Genomic DNA, 17848 nt, shown 5'->3' on the forward strand with positions numbered 1-17848 from the left:
GGAAGTCTCTTTCTTGGCACACCCTGCGTATGAGAAAAAGAGCAGAAAAGGAGAGCAGTGGCAAAAGTGAAGCAAAGGTAGAAAAAGGATCTCGTAAACCCAAGGAAATTCTGAGCAACAAGGTCCCTGTTAAAGTGAGTAAGCAGGCGTTTAGGGACCGTAGGCCACTTGCCTCCCCACACTGTTAAACAGCTTGGCTTACTGTGCACGTCACTGATAAAAAAATAATTTAAAAAAAAAAAACATTCTTCACTGGTTTTATAACACAAAGAAATGTTGACTAATCTTTCCGTGATGGAACCGCAAGAAACTTTCAAGATTGTGTTTGCACAGATGGATTTTAAATGTTACCAACTTGTTAATGCCTCCAGCAAGTTGCCATTTTAAGATTTTCTTTTCATGTTTTTGCAGGGATTTACTTTTATAAATCACAATGTTATTTAAAACATTTTTTTGTGCAGAAAGCATGCTACCAGTTTCACTTTATTCTTTATGAATTGAACAGACTGACCGACGACTATTTATAAAATGGACTGAAAAGTCTAAGATGGTCTTAAATGGTTTCTTTGCATAAAAAAAAAAAATCATAAAAGGTATAGGAGGTGATCTATCTATTTTACCCATTCTCATTTTTTAATACAGTTTGGTAGATATAACCGCATGGAAATGCTTGCTAGTTAAGAATTTGTTTTATACTACACATTATTGGGGATTTTTTAAAAATATAAATTATGGTCCTTTTCAAACATGATTCTATTTCCAAAAGAACCCAGTTCACTTTGAATGGAAACAAAGACAAAAGAAAGAAATGCAAGTAACTCAATTCCTTTTGAAGTCACATCACAACTTTGCACTGAGACAAACACACCAAACGCTGTTTGTATGCCAAACAAACCAGATTTAGCCTCTTTGGTTGGTCTCAGTTCAGTTCAATTAAAATAACTCTAAAGTGGTGAGTTCATTTGGAATGTTGATTTATGCTGTCAAAGGAACTGAACCACAATCCATTTGAGGTTATCATACACTTTAGTTCTTGATGAAGGTAGAGGTGGACTGTTAGGTTCAGCCCTCCATTGGGACAACAATAAGATCAAATCCAGTATCTTTTCAATGGGGCCTTTCAATAGACTTTCTGTCTGTTTTACAAAACTGGTTAAACCTGTTGGTGAAGAAGCCTGTTCAAGTTCTGTAACCTTCCTTTATGTTTTAGTTCAGTACATACTGTATAAAATGTTTCCCATGTTTTGAGAACACTTAAAGAACAAGTCCCTTGCTCATCCAGGCATATTAATGCAAGTACTCTGCAGTCTCAGCTCTAACTTTGCTTTCTCTCGTTCCGCACTACAGGAATCTAACAGTTCTGAGGAGTCAGATTGTGATGAACTAGACCCCAAAACTAGCATGGAGGTAGTAATGTATATCAACTCAAAATGCATGCAGCCCATGAAGACCTATTTTCCTATTTTTATCCCTCCATAATTCCCATGAATCCCACTTAGATGCTCTGCACAAGTATCACCAGTAAAGTTTCAGCTTCAGCCTCAGCTTGACACTAGAGAAACCTGAGGGTCATCAGTTAGTTGAAAACAGCAAGACTCCAGTTTGGGCTTTTCATCACCCTGTCATTTAGGAAACTCACCCCTCCTAACCACTCCCCAACCTTAAGGCATGCTTAACCAAGACCTAACTCCTCTCTAAACTCAACTCATTTCAAATGGCAACCAAGCTAGCAGTGGTTCAGGTTGCAAACATGTGAACTACTAGTCCACCAGTGTGCAGGGCCTCCATGCTGGGAACGCACCCTTCTCTCAGTTCTCTGTGTTTTATTTGAAATGACCAATTTCATTATCTATTCCTGGGAACAAAATGTTAAAAACTCCATTTATGTATGTAAAGTCAGTGTTTTTAAATTAGTATGTCAATGGACTGGTTTGTTTTTGAACAGCAAGATAGCACCTGAAGATGGCTACCTGCTGCAATGTTATAATGAAAATAAACACCAAAGGAATGCTGGTAATACTTTGCAATAAGAGGTAGTTATTTGGATAAGAATTGGAATAAGGCAGTTCATATGACCAAGTGACAGATTTATCATTGGAAATCAACTTGAAATAGTAATTAGTTCATACAGTATGTAATTGCATTTCAATTCCCACCTCTTGTTGTAGATTGTTACCAGACTATTTATTTTTCCTCCTCTAACTTGCTTATAAATTATCTTCAACTGTACACAAGCTGGGATTTCAAGCTGTGAAAATGAATGCCGATAGCAATTTAAAGCAAGCAGAAAATATTGGGCCCATGAGGGATTACTTGTTCCAGTTTTAGGTTACACAAAGCTGAAATAACCTATTTAAAACATGCTGTTTTTTACTTTACATCAGGAATTGTATCTTGATAAACATTGTACACAAAATACTTGGAGTTTCATTCCAACAGGCCACACTGTTCAGTTGTTGACCACATAACTGCTACATACTATTGTTATGCTTATGTGTTTATAATGTGGATCTACATCGGCCACGCGAAACTCACCTGTCTACAGATTAAAAGGCGACAATCTGTTTTTAATTGAAAACACTTGATGATGATTATACACACAGCGCAACCTAATTGTGTGATTTAAAAGTTTAACCGGCTTTCAATTGAAATGTGTCAGTTCAGAGACCTTCCCTAATATATATATATATTTATACTCCACTTATTTTAAATATATTTTAAACATACCTATGTGTGTGTAAAAAAAAAAAATGTTTGAACAATAAATAAAATATGTGCTCTGTCTTATGAGAATTTCTGCAGGTTTGGAGCCAAAACAATACAATGTAATAAGCAGTTACATTTTAAATATATTTAAAATATAAATATATTTGATGTAGAATTATTACATTTGTGGTACATTTCAGATACAATCTAAAATACAATGTTCAGACATTTACATCAAAACTGCTTTTTAAAAGTGAATTAGTTTTTACTGTATGTGGCTTTCATACAGTACATTGTGCACATTAAATGGTAAAGAAGCTCAGATAAATATGGAACAATGCTGCCACCTGGTGTTGATGGAAACCGAATAACTTCTGTTCATTTGGGTAATATGCTTTGGTTTTGCCTTACATAGGCTTCCAAAATGGCTCCTAGGAAACCATGTCAGCTCTGGTTTCACTATGCTTAAATTCAACTTCATCTCGGGACTCCACATGTTAAAAAAAATAAAACAATGACTATTAAACATTGACTATATATATATATATATATATATATATATATATATATATATATATATATATATATATATATATATATACAGTTAAAAAATATACTTTGCTTGATTAAGCTCGTAGAGACGAAGTTGGTCGCACACTCAGAAATCTCTTCTTTAAGACAGCTGCAACACCTGATGAAGACATACTGTATGTGTCTACACACATTGTGTTTTGTTTTGTTTCAATAATAATAATAAAAGTTTCATAAAACAAGCGGAATGTTATGTATAATATTAGCGGTCAAGTCTTAAAGAAGAGATTTCTGAGTGTGCGACCAACTTGATGTGTATGAATACCTTGATGAATTTATATATATTACACTTACACATACACACAGTGCTCCCCCTTTGTAAGGCAACCCTTTATACTGCGGAACAGGTTATAAGTCAGTACGGTCATTGCTCCTATTACATATAATTAACCAATGCTGTCCAGAAACACAAAGATTAATACAACTGCTGGGGCAATAGAAAAAGGAAATGAGTATGATTACATTCTAACAATCGCTTATTTGTGTCTTTCACAGTTACTGAATCCAAATTTTATTCAAGAAGGTAAGTTCACTAAAATTCACAATAACACGCTTGGACATTGTGTTCTTCAATGGAATGAACTGAAAAATAATAACAATAATAAAGAGTAAATAAGAATAATATTCAAAATTATTTTTAAGACGGGATCGTACAACCGATGAATCCTTATCACAAAATCCTCAGGTGTATTACAAATAAGGAGTTTTGGTAGTATTTGAAAATTCAAAAATCACTTGACCACGTATATGCCAAGGATATTGTATAGTATAGTATAGTAGATCGTATGTATAGCTGGCCAGCTACCAGCCTTTTACACAGAGGTTTGTATCCCTGGGATGACGGTAACCACATTGGATTTATCAAATCCACAGGAATTGTAAGCCCTTAATGGAAAATTGGAACAATCAGTTTGTGTAAGTGGCCTTTGTCGACACAAAGTGTGTTAAGGAACACCAAAGGTCAATATGTGGATCCTTCTCTAAAAGCTGATGCAAACACTGCATTCTGTATAAAGGACAAGGGTCTACAAGATGGGAATTTGCTCACAAGTGATGACCAAGAATGATATATTTACTATGGAAGTTGCTTCCCCTTTTTCATTTGCAGAAATTAAATTGTCTACTGCGACATCATTATTTTTGCAATGGGTATTGAATTACATGTAGTCCCAGTTGTGCAATTTGGCCCATTAAAAACTTTCCATCCATTGTTTTTAATGTGAGCACCACCTTTAAACAATATGTCACAATATTAAACAACACACTGAAGCCTGAAGAAGTTGTTTAAAGATGGACAAAAACTCCTAAAATGAGCAAAATTGCACAAGTGTATCTATGATTTGGCCCAGGTTTGAGTGAGATAAAATTCATGATGGTCATTCATAAGCCAACGAAATAACCAACAGCCATGCCTGCGTAAAGGTTTCACTTACACAAGGAACATTTCTGTTTAGCCATATTTGTGTTGAATGAGACACAGCATGAGCCAGATTGCAGCAGGGATGAAGAAACATTTGCTCTAATCAACATTTGGGCCGACGATTCAATCCAGAGAAGCTTGGATGGATGCGTCCATAACAAGCTACTTCCAGGGCATTGATACACGCATTGTATACTTGTGTCTGTCATCCAGGTCAACCCTGCCTTATCAAAAGCAGTGTGAAACCGTGTACCCGACCCGCATACCAGTGTGAAAGGGGCTAGTTGTATACCACATTTTCCCTAGCGTACCTGTGAACTGATCAATCACTCTGTATATGTTTACTATGAAAAAAAAGTTAGAAAAACTGTGCAATAACATAAAGCCCTTAGAATGCATGTAATGGTTTCTACTTTTAGTTGGCACAATTTGACACCACTAGTACCAGTATACATTAAAGATATTATACTAAAATGTGTCAATGTATTTTATTAACAGTTGCACCAGAATTCCTAATCCCGCTTGCAGATGTGACGTGTTCTTTTGGTCAAACAGTAGTACTGTGCTGTAAGATCTGTGGACGTCCAAAGCCAAACATAACCTTGAAAGGACCTGACCAAAATCTGGTTGTTAACAACATTCGCTTCACTATAGATATCAGGTACAGAGTTAATATTAAAGTATTTCCTGTGCACTTTTTAAACAATAGATGACTTGAGTATTAACAGAAGTGCATTCATGTCCTAAGACACAGGGCTATATTTTCACTGTTTACTCTCTGATTAACCTCAAACAGCTATACACACTATAGTTGTTTGCTTATCAGTTTTATATAATTTACAGGAAATGTTCTCCTTTCAAAAAATAACTTAATCAGATTGGAGTAAAGGCTTTGAAAATATGGCCTATAATGTCAAACCAGTGCTACTATGAATTACGAAAGGTGTTTAATGTCTACTTTGTTGAAGACCTATACAGGCAAGACTATATTGACAAAAAAGCCCAGAAGATTACAGGACTGATTTTTTTAAACCTATGACCTTTGCTTAAGAGTTTTGTTCAGAAGCCAAGCCCAATTTGAGTGGGTTCAACCCTACAGTATATTATACATAAACTTGTTTCATCCCTCTGATTTACCTTAATTCCTATAAGACTGTTTTAAGAACAAACCAAGAGCAAACAAGTAAATGAGGGTACACAGCGGATTGTTAGGTAAAACCAAACACAGAAATACAAATTACTGCCAATCCTGCTTTGCAACTGGGCCTATTTGAAAAGGTACATTCAAATCCAGGTTGTACTACGAATTACAGAATAATAAGGCACTGTAGAATGAGTTATCCTCTTCAGTTGCATTACACAGTTAATGTAAAGTCATCCAAGAAATATTAAGGACCACATGACAATTGCAAAGAACAGGGTTTGCTGGAGATTAGTCACGTTGTTGAGTACCAACTCGGAAAAACCTGGACAAAGGCAAAGGCTTGCTTTAATCGTACTGCATTTTAATGAAATTACAAGAAAAGCATGTGTTTCTGCAGTCATGTCATGAGTGCATTATCTTTAAAGCACAATGAATAGACTTGGCAGATTTATTTATTTATTTATTTATTTATTTATTTGTCAATTAACTTTACAAGGTCTGTTTGGTACTTAAATATTTTTTTTAAATAAATAAATACATTCCAATATTTATCTAATAATGTACAAGAAAATATATGTTGTAAATGAATAGAAATTATATCAGAAATGGGAAGATTGGTGTTTTCACTGACATGGATATAGTATATGTATCTATTTTGTTTGTTTATGTTGTTTGTTTAGATTAAATTAAAATTGTTTTGATAAAAAACAGCAACACCATGTACTGTATACTACTGTGTGAACTAAATTATATGGACTAAGCAATAGACCAAAATGTGTAAGCTCATAGTACTTTGTACTGGTTTTTGACCATTGCATATTAAGAAGTCTAAATACATGTTATCTTTGCTTGCTAAATGGTTTGCTTCTGACCTATTAAAAAACAAATTTTGTTCCAGGGATACTGGAGAGATCTTGCTGAAGATCTGTAACCTGATGCCTCAGGACACTGGCATTTACACCTGTGTGGCAGTAAATCAATATGGAACTGCATCCTCATCAGCATCAATCAAAGTACAAGGTTGGCATGGCGATCAGTGGGAACCTGTGGGGTTTGCTTACAGTCTGGGTTGCAATTGGCTTAGAACGTTTTGTTGCCCCTCATCAGGATTAACAATAATTGAGAGCTCTTAACTTTGAGTAGGCCTACTCTTCTTACTCCTCAAAACATTAAACCAAGAATCAGGCTTGTTTCTGTTACGTGTGAGTATGATACTCTCTCTTGCTACAGGTGTTCCTACAGCACCAAGCCGACCCGAAGCTCAAGAAAGAGGCTGTACCTCTGTGATTCTTCGTTGGTTACCACCAGCTAGCACAGGACACAGTGCCATTTCAAGTTACACTGTGGAATACAGAGAGGAAGGTATTACAATTTATTTTCCAGCCTGGTTGCAAAGAAGATAAAAAATAAATGCCCTTAAGCCTTTAAATTACACAGAGGGCCTGATTTTCAAAGCAACTCATGTTAAGTAAATCTCAGGTAATGATGCACTGCCCTAAATTTAATTTAAGATAAAATACAAGGCAAAGCAGAATTATACCTTTAAAAGTAATACAAGTCAATACATTTACAAAAAATCCATTAACTAAGTTTTAAAAACAGGCTCATTATGTGGTGTCCATACTCTTTCATATAATACTGAAAGAATACATTTACTTTTGAACCACTCCTTCATTTCGCATTTGCTTAAAAACATTTACAGTGCAAATCCAAAAATCCAATGACCATTTTCTTTGCAATAGATTCTTTGCCATGGCAACAGTGTGTTGTCTCAACCCTGGACACCTTCCTTTTGATTGAGGACCTTACCCCAGGAGGACAGTATCAGTTCAGAGTCAGTGCCAGCAATCCCTGGGGGATCAGCGCCCCAAGCGAGCCATCAAATATTGTAATGCTCTCCAGCAATGGTAAGTGGTGTTCCTTTGATTGACACAGTGCTTCAAACGTTTTCTTCTGTACATTTTACATGGAATTTAAATGTTATTATAGTTTACTCTAACACATGGATTCAGAAATCTGCATAATTACACAATTTCTTCTAATTTTTAGACTCTTCCTGTGATGGAACAGGCATTCCATGGAAAGATAATTTTGAATCGGCTTACATTGAACTGAGTGAAATTGGGAGGTAATATGCTCTGTAAACCCTACTTCCATCCATTTATCTAATGTGATTCTGCTCTGTTTTCTGGTGGAGTTATGTATTACTTGTATTGTAACACTTGAAATGTATTTGCTTACGATTGTAAGTCGCCCTGGATAAGGGCGTCTGCTAAAAAATAAATAATAATAATAATAATATTAACTTAGAGATACTGTAGGTTGTGTAGTTTTGCAGTGGCCACCGATTTTAACTTGTATTAATGTATGGCTTCTATCGGTGATGTACAAACAAAATAAAATCCATTATTTTAACATCTAGTATTACTTTTCTACTATACATGGTATTATATTATCCCAAAGAGATTTAGTTATTTTTGCTAAAGCTGCCATGCTCCAATTTCACAAAAATAATAACACTACCAAGAAAAAAAGGAGAGCTAGTCTGTCACATAAAGTGCAGTTTTATCACTACTGAATGACCTTCACACCCCAATTAAAGTTTTGCCTCATGTTAAATGCCTTATGACCGCTATGTTTCTGTGTTTTACCTGTATCTATCTGGTTTCAGGGGCAGATTCTCAATAGTAAAGAAATGTGTGCACAAGGCTAGCAAAAAGGAAGTCGCTGTCAAATTTGTGAGCAAGAAAATGAAGAAGAAAGACCAGGTGGCACATGAGGCAGCCATAACACAACATCTGCTGCATCCCCAGTTCCTTAGTCTTTGTGACATCTATGAGTCACCCGGCAGCTTTATATTGGTTTTAGAACTGTAAGTATGGGATGCCATCAGTATCATTATGATCAGGTTTTATATTCTTAATAATTTACGATTATAATATAATTGTTACTATCCAAATACTAATGTAGTTATGTTCTTCCAAAGTAATAGAATTAAGGATGAATTCTACTTGCATTTTTGTATAGTTTCAAAATGTATTTGAAATATCAAGGTGACAGCACCTCATTCAGATTTTTTGTAAGCATTATTCGTTAATACATAATTAGGAGTTTATATTTAGTATTTTCTACTTTTAAATTCTGTATGTTTGGCTTAAAGTTAATAGGTAACAATTTTAACATTTTCTATCTGCTGAGTTTCATTAATATATATATTTTTTTTAGTATGGAAGATGGACGGCTTTTTGATTTCCTGATAAACCACGATGAACTAATGGAGGAAAAAGTGTCTTTTTACATCAAAGATACACTGGAGGCAATCCAGTATCTCCATAACTGTAGAGTTGCACATTTAGATCTAAAGGTAATGCTCAAAGAATGCTCAAAAGAACCAGGATTACAAACCGGCATGTTTTCTGAATAAATTATTTAGAGAAGTTATTTTACAGCAATTTTGTTTACTAAGTAATATGTCTAATGTTTCTTGGGGCGCTTTTTATTTTTGCTTTAAAATCTAAGTTTACAGTTTAGATGCCAATTATATTGAAAGTGGTTACTAATCACTATATATATATTTATTATTTCAACAGCCAGAAAATCTTTTAGTTGATCTCCACATTCCAGTGCCTCGTGTCAAGCTGATTGATTTTGGCGATGCCATTCAGATTACAAGCCAGTACTACATTCACCCTCTGCTGGGAAACCCAGAGTTTGCTGCTCCAGAGCTAATTCAGGGATCTCCCGTTTCACTGAGCACGGATATCTGGAGTCTCGGAGTCCTTGCATATGTTATGCTAAGCGGGGTCTCCCCTTTCTTGGATGAGAGCGTGGAAGAGACGTGCATGAACATCTGCAGACTTGATTTCAGTTTCCCTGATGACTATTTCTGGGGAGTGAGCCATGCTGCAAAAGACTTCATTAAGGCAGTCCTTCAGGTGAACTCTAGAAAGAGACCCACTGCTTCCACTTGCCTACAGCACCCCTGGCTGCACGCTCCCAGCAGTGCTTACTCCAAAAACCCCTTGGATACCTCTCGACTGGCTTCTTTCACCGAGAGACGCAGACAGCAAAATGATGTCTGTCCTGTAACAAATATCAAGAGCTTCATGACTAGCAGTATGGGCCACACATTGTAAAATGTTTCGGATACGTACAGCAGGATGCAAGACACTTACAATAGCAGGTGGAAAGGGGCCTTCTACAATAGAGTACATCATAAAGGTTTAAGACAAACATACCTTTTTCATAAAACATATGCAGTTTGGGTTACTTCTGTGTTTTATTTCAGTCAATTTGTGTTACCCAAAACATAAAGAGCAGTACATAAGCAGGGCAAAATCACAAAGGGATAAACTATACAAGTTCTGTTTTAAGGTTCAACTCCAGTTTTCTTTTTTTTATTTCAGGGCTGTTTAACATGAAGTGTGTAAAAAATTGTAATAAAAACAGAATTTAAACACAATACCAGACACATGAGTCAGCCAGAATACCTTCACAGTGGTGGTAAACCAAAGGTTCCATTATGAGACTTCTGTACGTACAAAGGTGTTTGATCAGTTTCTGCAAGAACAGAAGCACATACAACTCTTTGACATTATTTAGCAAGCAAAAGTTGAATTTAATTATGTACTGTATTTAAGTATGTATTTATACATATGTATTAGTTTTTTTGCAGATATAAACAGTCTAACCTTTACAAAACTGGTGGTGATATCTATAAACTCTGGAATGTGTAGAAAAAGAATTGGTTATTCAGGTAGAATGTAAAATATGTATGTATTTGACAGTATGAGGAATCCGACATGACTTATGTAGTATAGGGGCGGTTACTCTTTTCTAATGCATAAGCCTAACCTACAGAAGACCTTAAAACATGTAATTACACTGAAGCCTAATAAAATCCCTGTACCCCTAGGCATGATGATAAAGCAGATGAAAAAAATGAACTGACTTCCTAAAATGACTTTGTATAAATCAAAGCTACATGTGCTGGACTTACACAAGCATTTCCCCAAGCGAATCTCCTTAAGAGATTCAAGACACACTATTGTAATTGAACCTACTTTTTCTGAGCCAGTGGTAAAGGCACTTCATTATGATGTGAGGACTGATGCTTGGTTCAATTAACACACTGATTCTGTAAACACTGGATTGAGGTGACTGGATTTTGAATTGTAATATCATAATTACAGCATTTGTAAATAATATACCTATGAAGAAGTCACAATAATAATAATGTATTTCATTTAGAGATGGTTTTGCAGACCACAATGATGAGAGAGTTAGGTACATGGCTTATTGAGGCTTTAGCATTTGCAACTAGAAGAAAACAACTCCTGTGGTTCTATATGGAGGACAAGGTGATTTGTGTGTGTATTGCTTATTCTGTTGTGGAATGATTTGTTTAAGCATTTTTATACTAAATCATCGTCTGTAAGGGAAGCTATGTGAAACCTGTCTTCTGCAAGCTTTTTTGCACTTACAATATAAAATATGCTTCAAAGTTTAAAACAAAGCATAAGCCTTTTATACCTCACTATATATATCAAAAAGGGTGCAAATAACTTTCAGCCTTAACAAATACTGTATTTTTAGTTTCCAAGAAGATCTTAACTTATTTTTATTATTATTATTGTTATATTGCTTTGTCAAATGATGCTGTGCATAGCCTATTTCATTTGTAATTTAAGAAAACATATCGTGGTGTACTAAGTTCTGAAAATGTCTAGGGACATACGCATAAGACATTCATGTATTACTGAATAGGTTGCCATTGTTGGCCTGCTTTCTGTTTTTCTTTCTAAACCTGTGTACAAAAGTAAACAAAAACAGTGTATACATATGTAGTGTTACTTATTTAAGCTGGTTTTGATGTAATACACCAAATGCATATTGATTTTAAATACCAGCGAATTGCAAGGGTTCTGATTTGCTGGTACATCAATAGGGATATAAGCAGTAAGTTACCTATTCAACCATGTAAGCTTTTTCCATTGCAACATACATTAGGAGTTTACTCAAACTGTGTACTGGTTGCCGCATTTGTAAGAAGTGGTACAACATGTTGTACATGGTTTAGCTTCTCCATTTACAAAATAAACCTGCAAACAAAACCTTTATTATACCACATGCATTGGCTGTTTGTTACTGAATGTTTAATAAACATCCTTGTTTCTCAAATGTCTTCAATTGTTTTTGTTTTATACATACAGTAGTTGCAATTTAAAGAAGGCAGGGACAAGAGGATTTATTTCTTCTGCTCATACAAGAAATGTTGTATGCCCACTGTAAATAACTGAACTTTCAGTTTGTCTTGTGGAAATGACGCGTCAGTTGCATCTTTGCATACATTTATATTTTATGGCTAATTTACAGGTGGGGGCAGGATGTGAGGTAAAACTTAGAAGTACAGTGCCCAAAATAGTGTCTTCGCGGGTGTACAAATTGCAAGGCCCATTTATATGGGTAATATAATTGGGTACAGGCCAGTTCCCATATTAAGAACCAAGGCTTTTAAGATTACCTATCTCAAACGCCGAGGTGCTTCACCTAACACAATACTCAGACACGTCAACTGCTTGCTGCTGTGAAACTGTCAACAAACACACAGTCCCAATAGCAATTCTTCTTTAAATTCGCGTTCATGAATGGCCAAGCCCAATTTAGTCCCAGTCGTGTCTGAAAATAATAGCCAGCCGTTTGTTTATGTCACAAATAGTATAAATTTATATCCGTTTCTACATTTTTTCTCCCTAACTCCTACAAAGTAATTATATGCATCCGCCCAGAACACATCCGGGTTATACGTCATTAAATAGCGACGCACAGTCTCCACGTGAAAGCTGGAGAAAAAAATCGTGATTTTAAGGAAGTGTTGGAACTCATGAAAAAAAAAAGTATCTAGAAATGGATAATCTAGAAGAACTAGTTATGCACTTGTACGAAATTCAAGCGGTTAAATTAGGCCAGTTCCAGTTGAAGAGTGGCATTTGTTCACCGGTTTATTTTGATCTAAGAGTGATCGTTTCTTATCCAGCTGTAATGAACCAGGTAATTATTTCACAAGCTCTGAGCACGCGTCGTTTTTACTAAATCAATATTAAGTCGTATTTAAGGTTTACTTTGTTTTGTGTATAATTTGCCATTGCTATAAATTGTTGCAATACGTACTGTGTAAAGCTAACTTAGCTGTGTGCAGTAAATCATAAATCATGTTCACAATATGGCGCGCTATGTGAACTACGTTTTCCCCAATTTGGAATGCTGTGCAAGTAGGCTTGCCAACTGGCACCGCACAAGTACCGGACCCTAAGGTTTTTTTTTGTTTGTTTTTTTTAACTCACCTCTAAACCACAAATTAATCAATTTTAAATCAACAAGCAAAGTGGTTGTGAATTGCGTGAGCGGCTTCAATAAATGTGTTTAATAATTGTGGCGGTGATTCTATCTGGAGAGCAGCATAACAACATATATTAAAATTGTACGCGGTAAACAATATCTATCAAAGTAGTGCAATGCCGTCGTTTTGGAGAGTCTTTTTAGTTTAATCTTTTGGTTAAGTTTCTGTTTATTTAATATTTCTAACTACTTCACAGTAAGAGAAATACAGCAAATCAGCAATTCACACACTTTACATGTTAAATCAAATTTAACATAATGTGCCGTTTAGAGAGGCGAGTTAACCTTATAATAAATAACCTTATAATAAATGCAACTTGTTTAAATAGGTCTCCAGCCTCCTCTTCCAATGTGCAAAGAATAATGGATTGAAGTATGAAACCGTGTGTGGCGTCCCATATACAGCATTGCCATTGGCCTCAATCATTTGTTTTTCCAACCAATTACCAATGCTCATTCGGAGAAAGGAAGCAAAGGATTATGGTATGTAACTTTGGATTTCTTCAAACAATTACATACATATATACTCTGCCATATAGTACAATGCATTATACACAATAACTAAAAAGGAAAAACATAGAAATAAAAATAGCTTACACTCTTGCAGCAACAGTTCATGTAAATAACATTAATGATAAAATCTACCTCCTTCCATATATGAATATTTCCCCGAGCAGTGTTTTATGACATCATGACAAACATGCTATTAAGACCTGCTGCTATTAAATAAGTTAAAATGGTCCCATTGCTGTATGTGACTTTCCTGTTATCTTGAAGTAATTTGGGGAAACTTAAGATAATACATATGGCTCTATATTGAAGCATTAAAAAAAGAAAATACAATATAACACTAGTATAACAGCAGCAGTTACATTAGTCTATTTAGTTTCTTGCCTTTTGCGCTTACTTCACACTAACTAAACTAATATATTCAAAGGAACGAAGCGGCTTGTGGAAGGTAATATCAATCCTGGAGAGACTTGCCTCATCATTGAAGATGTGGTCACCAGTGGATCCAGTGTCATGGAGACTGTGGCAGTCCTCAAGAAAGAGGGCTTGAAGGTTACAGATGCCATCGTGCTGGTTGATAGAGAGCAGGGCGGCAAGGCCAGACTGGCAGAGGAAGGCATTCGTTTACACTCTGTTTGTTCCTTATCAAATCTGTTAGATGTTCTTTGCAAAAAAGGAAAAATTGATGCCGTAGTGGTACAGAATGTCAACAAATTTATCCAGGAGAATAGCACCTACAAATTCACAAAACAAAATGGGTCAGCCCCGGCAAAGAAAATGTGTAGAGAAATGAGCTATGGTGCACGTGCTGAGCAGCCAGGAGTCCACCCAATCGCTGCCCAGCTGTTGAAGGTGATGGAAAAGAAGACTACAAACCTGTGCTTGTCTGCCGATGTCACCGATTGCAAAGAACTTCTCCAGCTGGCTGACACTATTGGTCCGCACATTTGTGTGCTGAAGACTCATGTTGACATCTTGCAAGATTTCCAGCCAGAGGTGATCAAGGAGCTGAAAGCCGTGGCAGAGAAGCACGAGTTTTTGCTGTTTGAAGATAGAAAGTTTGCAGACATTGGGAACACAGTGAAACACCAGTATGAAGGTAACACTTGGACACTCTTTGACTTGCATACATATTTAAATATATATAAGGCCTGCTGTGATCAGTCTGTTGTGTACAGTGCAAAAGGTAATTGTCCACATATTTGGAAAGTATATTACTAAAATTATCTATAATGTGTTCATTCACTAGGTGGTGTTTACAAGATTTCCTCCTGGTCTCATATAACCAATGCACATGTGGTTCCTGGGCCTGGAGTGGTGAAAGGACTGAAGGAGGTGGGAATGTCTCTGAATCGGGGATGTCTGCTGATTGCACAGATGAGCTCCCAAGGTTCATTAGCCACTGGGGATTACACTAAAGCTGCAGTGAGTGTGTTTTTTATTTTATTTTATTTTTTTTGTTATGAAAGAAAGGTCTTATTAATTGTGTAGATAAAATGTTATACAATCAGCCCCTTGGTAACATGTCATGTAATGTGCAAAGTTATTATCTGCCTGTTTGCATTAACTTTGCCTTTTATCTGTTGTATTTATAGTATAGTACAGTGTTATATATTGAAAGAAACAAAGCTGTATTTGAGATTGTTTGGGGGCTTCTTGATTTGAAAATGTCATTGAAACAATGTTACTGTAATAATTTGGTTATATGAACCAACTGAACACCACCTAATCCCAGTTAGTTTGGATAAGAGTTTTTAATGTATGTTGGACTGATTCTTGCTTAGATATTTAGTGAATACTGTATTTGCTATAGTACTTTTTTTTCTGTCAATGCACATTTTTAAAAATATTTTATGTATTTTCTGAAAAATGTTTAATATCCCCAAAAAATCCAACCCAAAATTAAAATGAAAAGAGAAATCCGTCATTAAAATGTTAATTGTATAATGTTATGGAACAAGTATTCTTCTGAATCGGAAATGATCCTTGTGCAGTTATTGGTGCTCACAAAGAATGCAGTAATATATTCTGGACAGCACTAAAGAGTTCAAACTTGTATTTTTTCACAGGTTAAAATGGCTGAAGAACATTCTGATTTTGTGTTTGGCTTTATAAGTGGCTCAAAATTAACTAGCAAGCCAGAGTTTCTTCATATGACACCTGGAGTACAGCTGCAGTCAGGAGGCAAGTAGAGGTTTGGTTTTGCTTGTTTTTAAAGGGGTAATTTTGTTTTATAAAATGCTTCTTTTGATTTACTGGTATGTAAACCGCAGCACACAATGACAAAACCGTTGGAGAAGTAAAAGGAATGGATGATAAATGGTAGAAAAAAAAAACAGATCGAAGGTATCATTAGCTGTCTTTAAAATGTTTATACTCGCTAATAAAATCTGTTCTAGGACTTCTAAGACTTCAGATGATTCACATGTGATGGAGTTGTGTGGATGTTTATATAGAATGTTGCCTACAAAAAAAATTCTACTGCTAGCCATAAAAGATATAGTTTAGGAAATTATGAATCATTTCACAAACTGGTTGGGGGAGGAAGTCTTAAACAGCCTGATACATGTTGTTGCATTGGGTCTATTGCAGAACTGACTGCTTTACTTGTGACTATTCCACATAAGTACCTGTAGCCTTCCTTTGTTAGTGTCACAAACACTATATAAAATCTATAAAAAAGATGCTGACTAGTTAAAAATGAACAGTATAGCTAAAACATGCCTAATTCTCTTTCAGGAGATGGTCTGGGCCAGCAGTATCTGAGCCCTGAAGAAGTCATTGGTAAGAAGGGCTCTGATATCATCATTGTGGGAAGAGGAATTCTAGCAGCCTCGGATCGAGTGGAAGCTGCACAGACCTATAGAAAAGCAGGCTGGGAGGCTTATCTAAAGAGGCTTTCTGTGCCTGGAGACAGCTGCCATAGTCAGCAGAATGAGAGTTGATACAAAAAATGTCCTGCAGTATAGAGGATAAGCGACCAGGTTTATAAGGCAGAACTACTTTCTTTCGGCACCACCTTTCTATGCCTACAACTTAAGGGAACAAAGTATTTTATTTTTTTTATAAAAATACTGCAGACATACTACTAATGTAAAGTTAAAAATAAAATCTGTACTAATGAAAATGTGCTGCCTTCCATCTGCTTTTTTTCATGAAGCAATTCCCAACTTCTTCCTGTTAAGATTAAATAGAGAGATTTCACTATTTTCCACAAACACCAATATATATGTACCTAAGTCAGTACCTAAGACTCACAATACTGTTTATTACTTACACTACCCATTGCATAAAAAACAATCCACCCAGTTATACATTGTTTCATTTGATTTCAGTATAAAGCGAATTCACATTAGCTGTCTCTTCCACTGCTTTGTCCTCTCATACTGCATGGATTTGTTAGAATAGTCTGCAGGTAAGCTAAAATATACTCTCTAGGTGAAATTGTCACTGCAAATTAACTTTCATTAAGGGCATCGATTATTTCATCACACTTTCTTATTACACCCGTTTCATATTTTCTTAAATTACATGTATTTTCATATTGTCCCTAAACCTTGGCTATTTAACTTTACTGAAGGGTGATTTTTAACACAGCTTAATAAGAGAATGTGGAAAATAAATCTATGGTATAAAGTAGAGAGCAGATGGTGTCAGCACAAATTTGAAGTCACTGTCACAATTTATCTAAAACCTGGAAATATATATCAATCAGTCAATCTTTATATAGTGCCTTTCATAGTGAACCACCATCACAAAGTGCTTTACAAGATGCAGGAACAAGAAAATCCATAATACTTTAAATACAGAGAAATGCATAATACATGATAAACAGTAAAAAAAAAAGCATAATACATTAAATACAGTGGGAAATGCATATTATTATTATTATTATTTATTTCTTAGCAGACGCCCTTATCCAGGGCGACTTACAATCGCAAGCAAATACAAATACATTCAAGTGTTACAATATAAGTCATACAATAGAACAAGAAATACAATAATTCTCAAGTGTGACAAACCACAATTCAATAATACAGCAGATAATAGTGAAAGTTACATCAGGATATGATTAAGTA

At 35.5% G+C, this 17848-nt stretch overlaps 2 protein-coding genes across 10 annotated transcripts in view; both read left to right on the forward strand.

Annotated features, from left to right (window-relative positions):
• Window positions 1-12024, forward strand: part of LOC117408998 (kalirin) — a 170697-nt gene extending 158673 nt beyond the window's left edge. For 7 of the 9 annotated variants that reach the window (XM_059032343.1, XM_034014497.3, XM_034014505.3 and 4 more), the window contains 11 exons: window positions 2-134; window positions 1348-1407; window positions 3793-3820; window positions 5216-5378; window positions 6760-6881; window positions 7092-7223; window positions 7604-7768; window positions 7911-7989; window positions 8533-8733; window positions 9087-9225; window positions 9452-12024. In XM_059032343.1, coding sequence (XP_058888326.1) covers window positions 2-134; window positions 1348-1407; window positions 3793-3820; window positions 5216-5378; window positions 6760-6881; window positions 7092-7223; window positions 7604-7768; window positions 7911-7989; window positions 8533-8733; window positions 9087-9225; window positions 9452-9997 — 1768 coding nt within the window. In that variant the 3' untranslated portion in view covers window positions 9998-12024. The remainder of the gene's footprint in view (window position 1; window positions 135-1347; window positions 1408-3792; window positions 3821-5215; window positions 5379-6759; window positions 6882-7091; window positions 7224-7603; window positions 7769-7910; window positions 7990-8532; window positions 8734-9086; window positions 9226-9451) is intronic. The other 2 variants (XM_059032346.1, XM_059032347.1) reach the window with 1 other exon arrangement.
• Window positions 12025-12672: 648 nt separating this feature from the next.
• Window positions 12673-16896, forward strand: LOC117405240 (uridine 5'-monophosphate synthase-like). Its single transcript, XM_034008149.3, has 6 exons — window positions 12673-12911; window positions 13589-13742; window positions 14197-14868; window positions 15019-15194; window positions 15839-15953; window positions 16509-16896. Exons 1-6 carry the CDS (start codon window positions 12768-12770, stop codon window positions 16712-16714), a joined length of 1467 nt encoding a protein of 488 aa, XP_033864040.2. The 5' UTR covers window positions 12673-12767; the 3' UTR covers window positions 16715-16896.
• The last annotated feature ends 952 nt before the right edge of the window (window positions 16897-17848 follow it).

Source organism: Acipenser ruthenus, chromosome 10 (genome assembly GCF_902713425.1).
Source record: "Acipenser ruthenus chromosome 10, fAciRut3.2 maternal haplotype, whole genome shotgun sequence".
NCBI classification, from domain to species: Eukaryota; Metazoa; Chordata; class Actinopteri; order Acipenseriformes; family Acipenseridae; genus Acipenser; species Acipenser ruthenus.

Coding starts and splice junctions, on each gene's coding strand:
- LOC117405240 (XM_034008149.3), top strand. CDS start 12,768: ATGGATAATCTAGAAGAACTAGTTATGCACTTGTACGAAATTCAAGCG. Junction 15,195..15,838: donor GGGATTACACTAAAGCTGCA/GTGAGTGTGTTT, acceptor ATTTTTTCACAG/GTTAAAATGGCTGAAGAACA. Junction 15,954..16,508: donor AGTACAGCTGCAGTCAGGAG/GCAAGTAGAGGT, acceptor ATTCTCTTTCAG/GAGATGGTCTGGGCCAGCAG.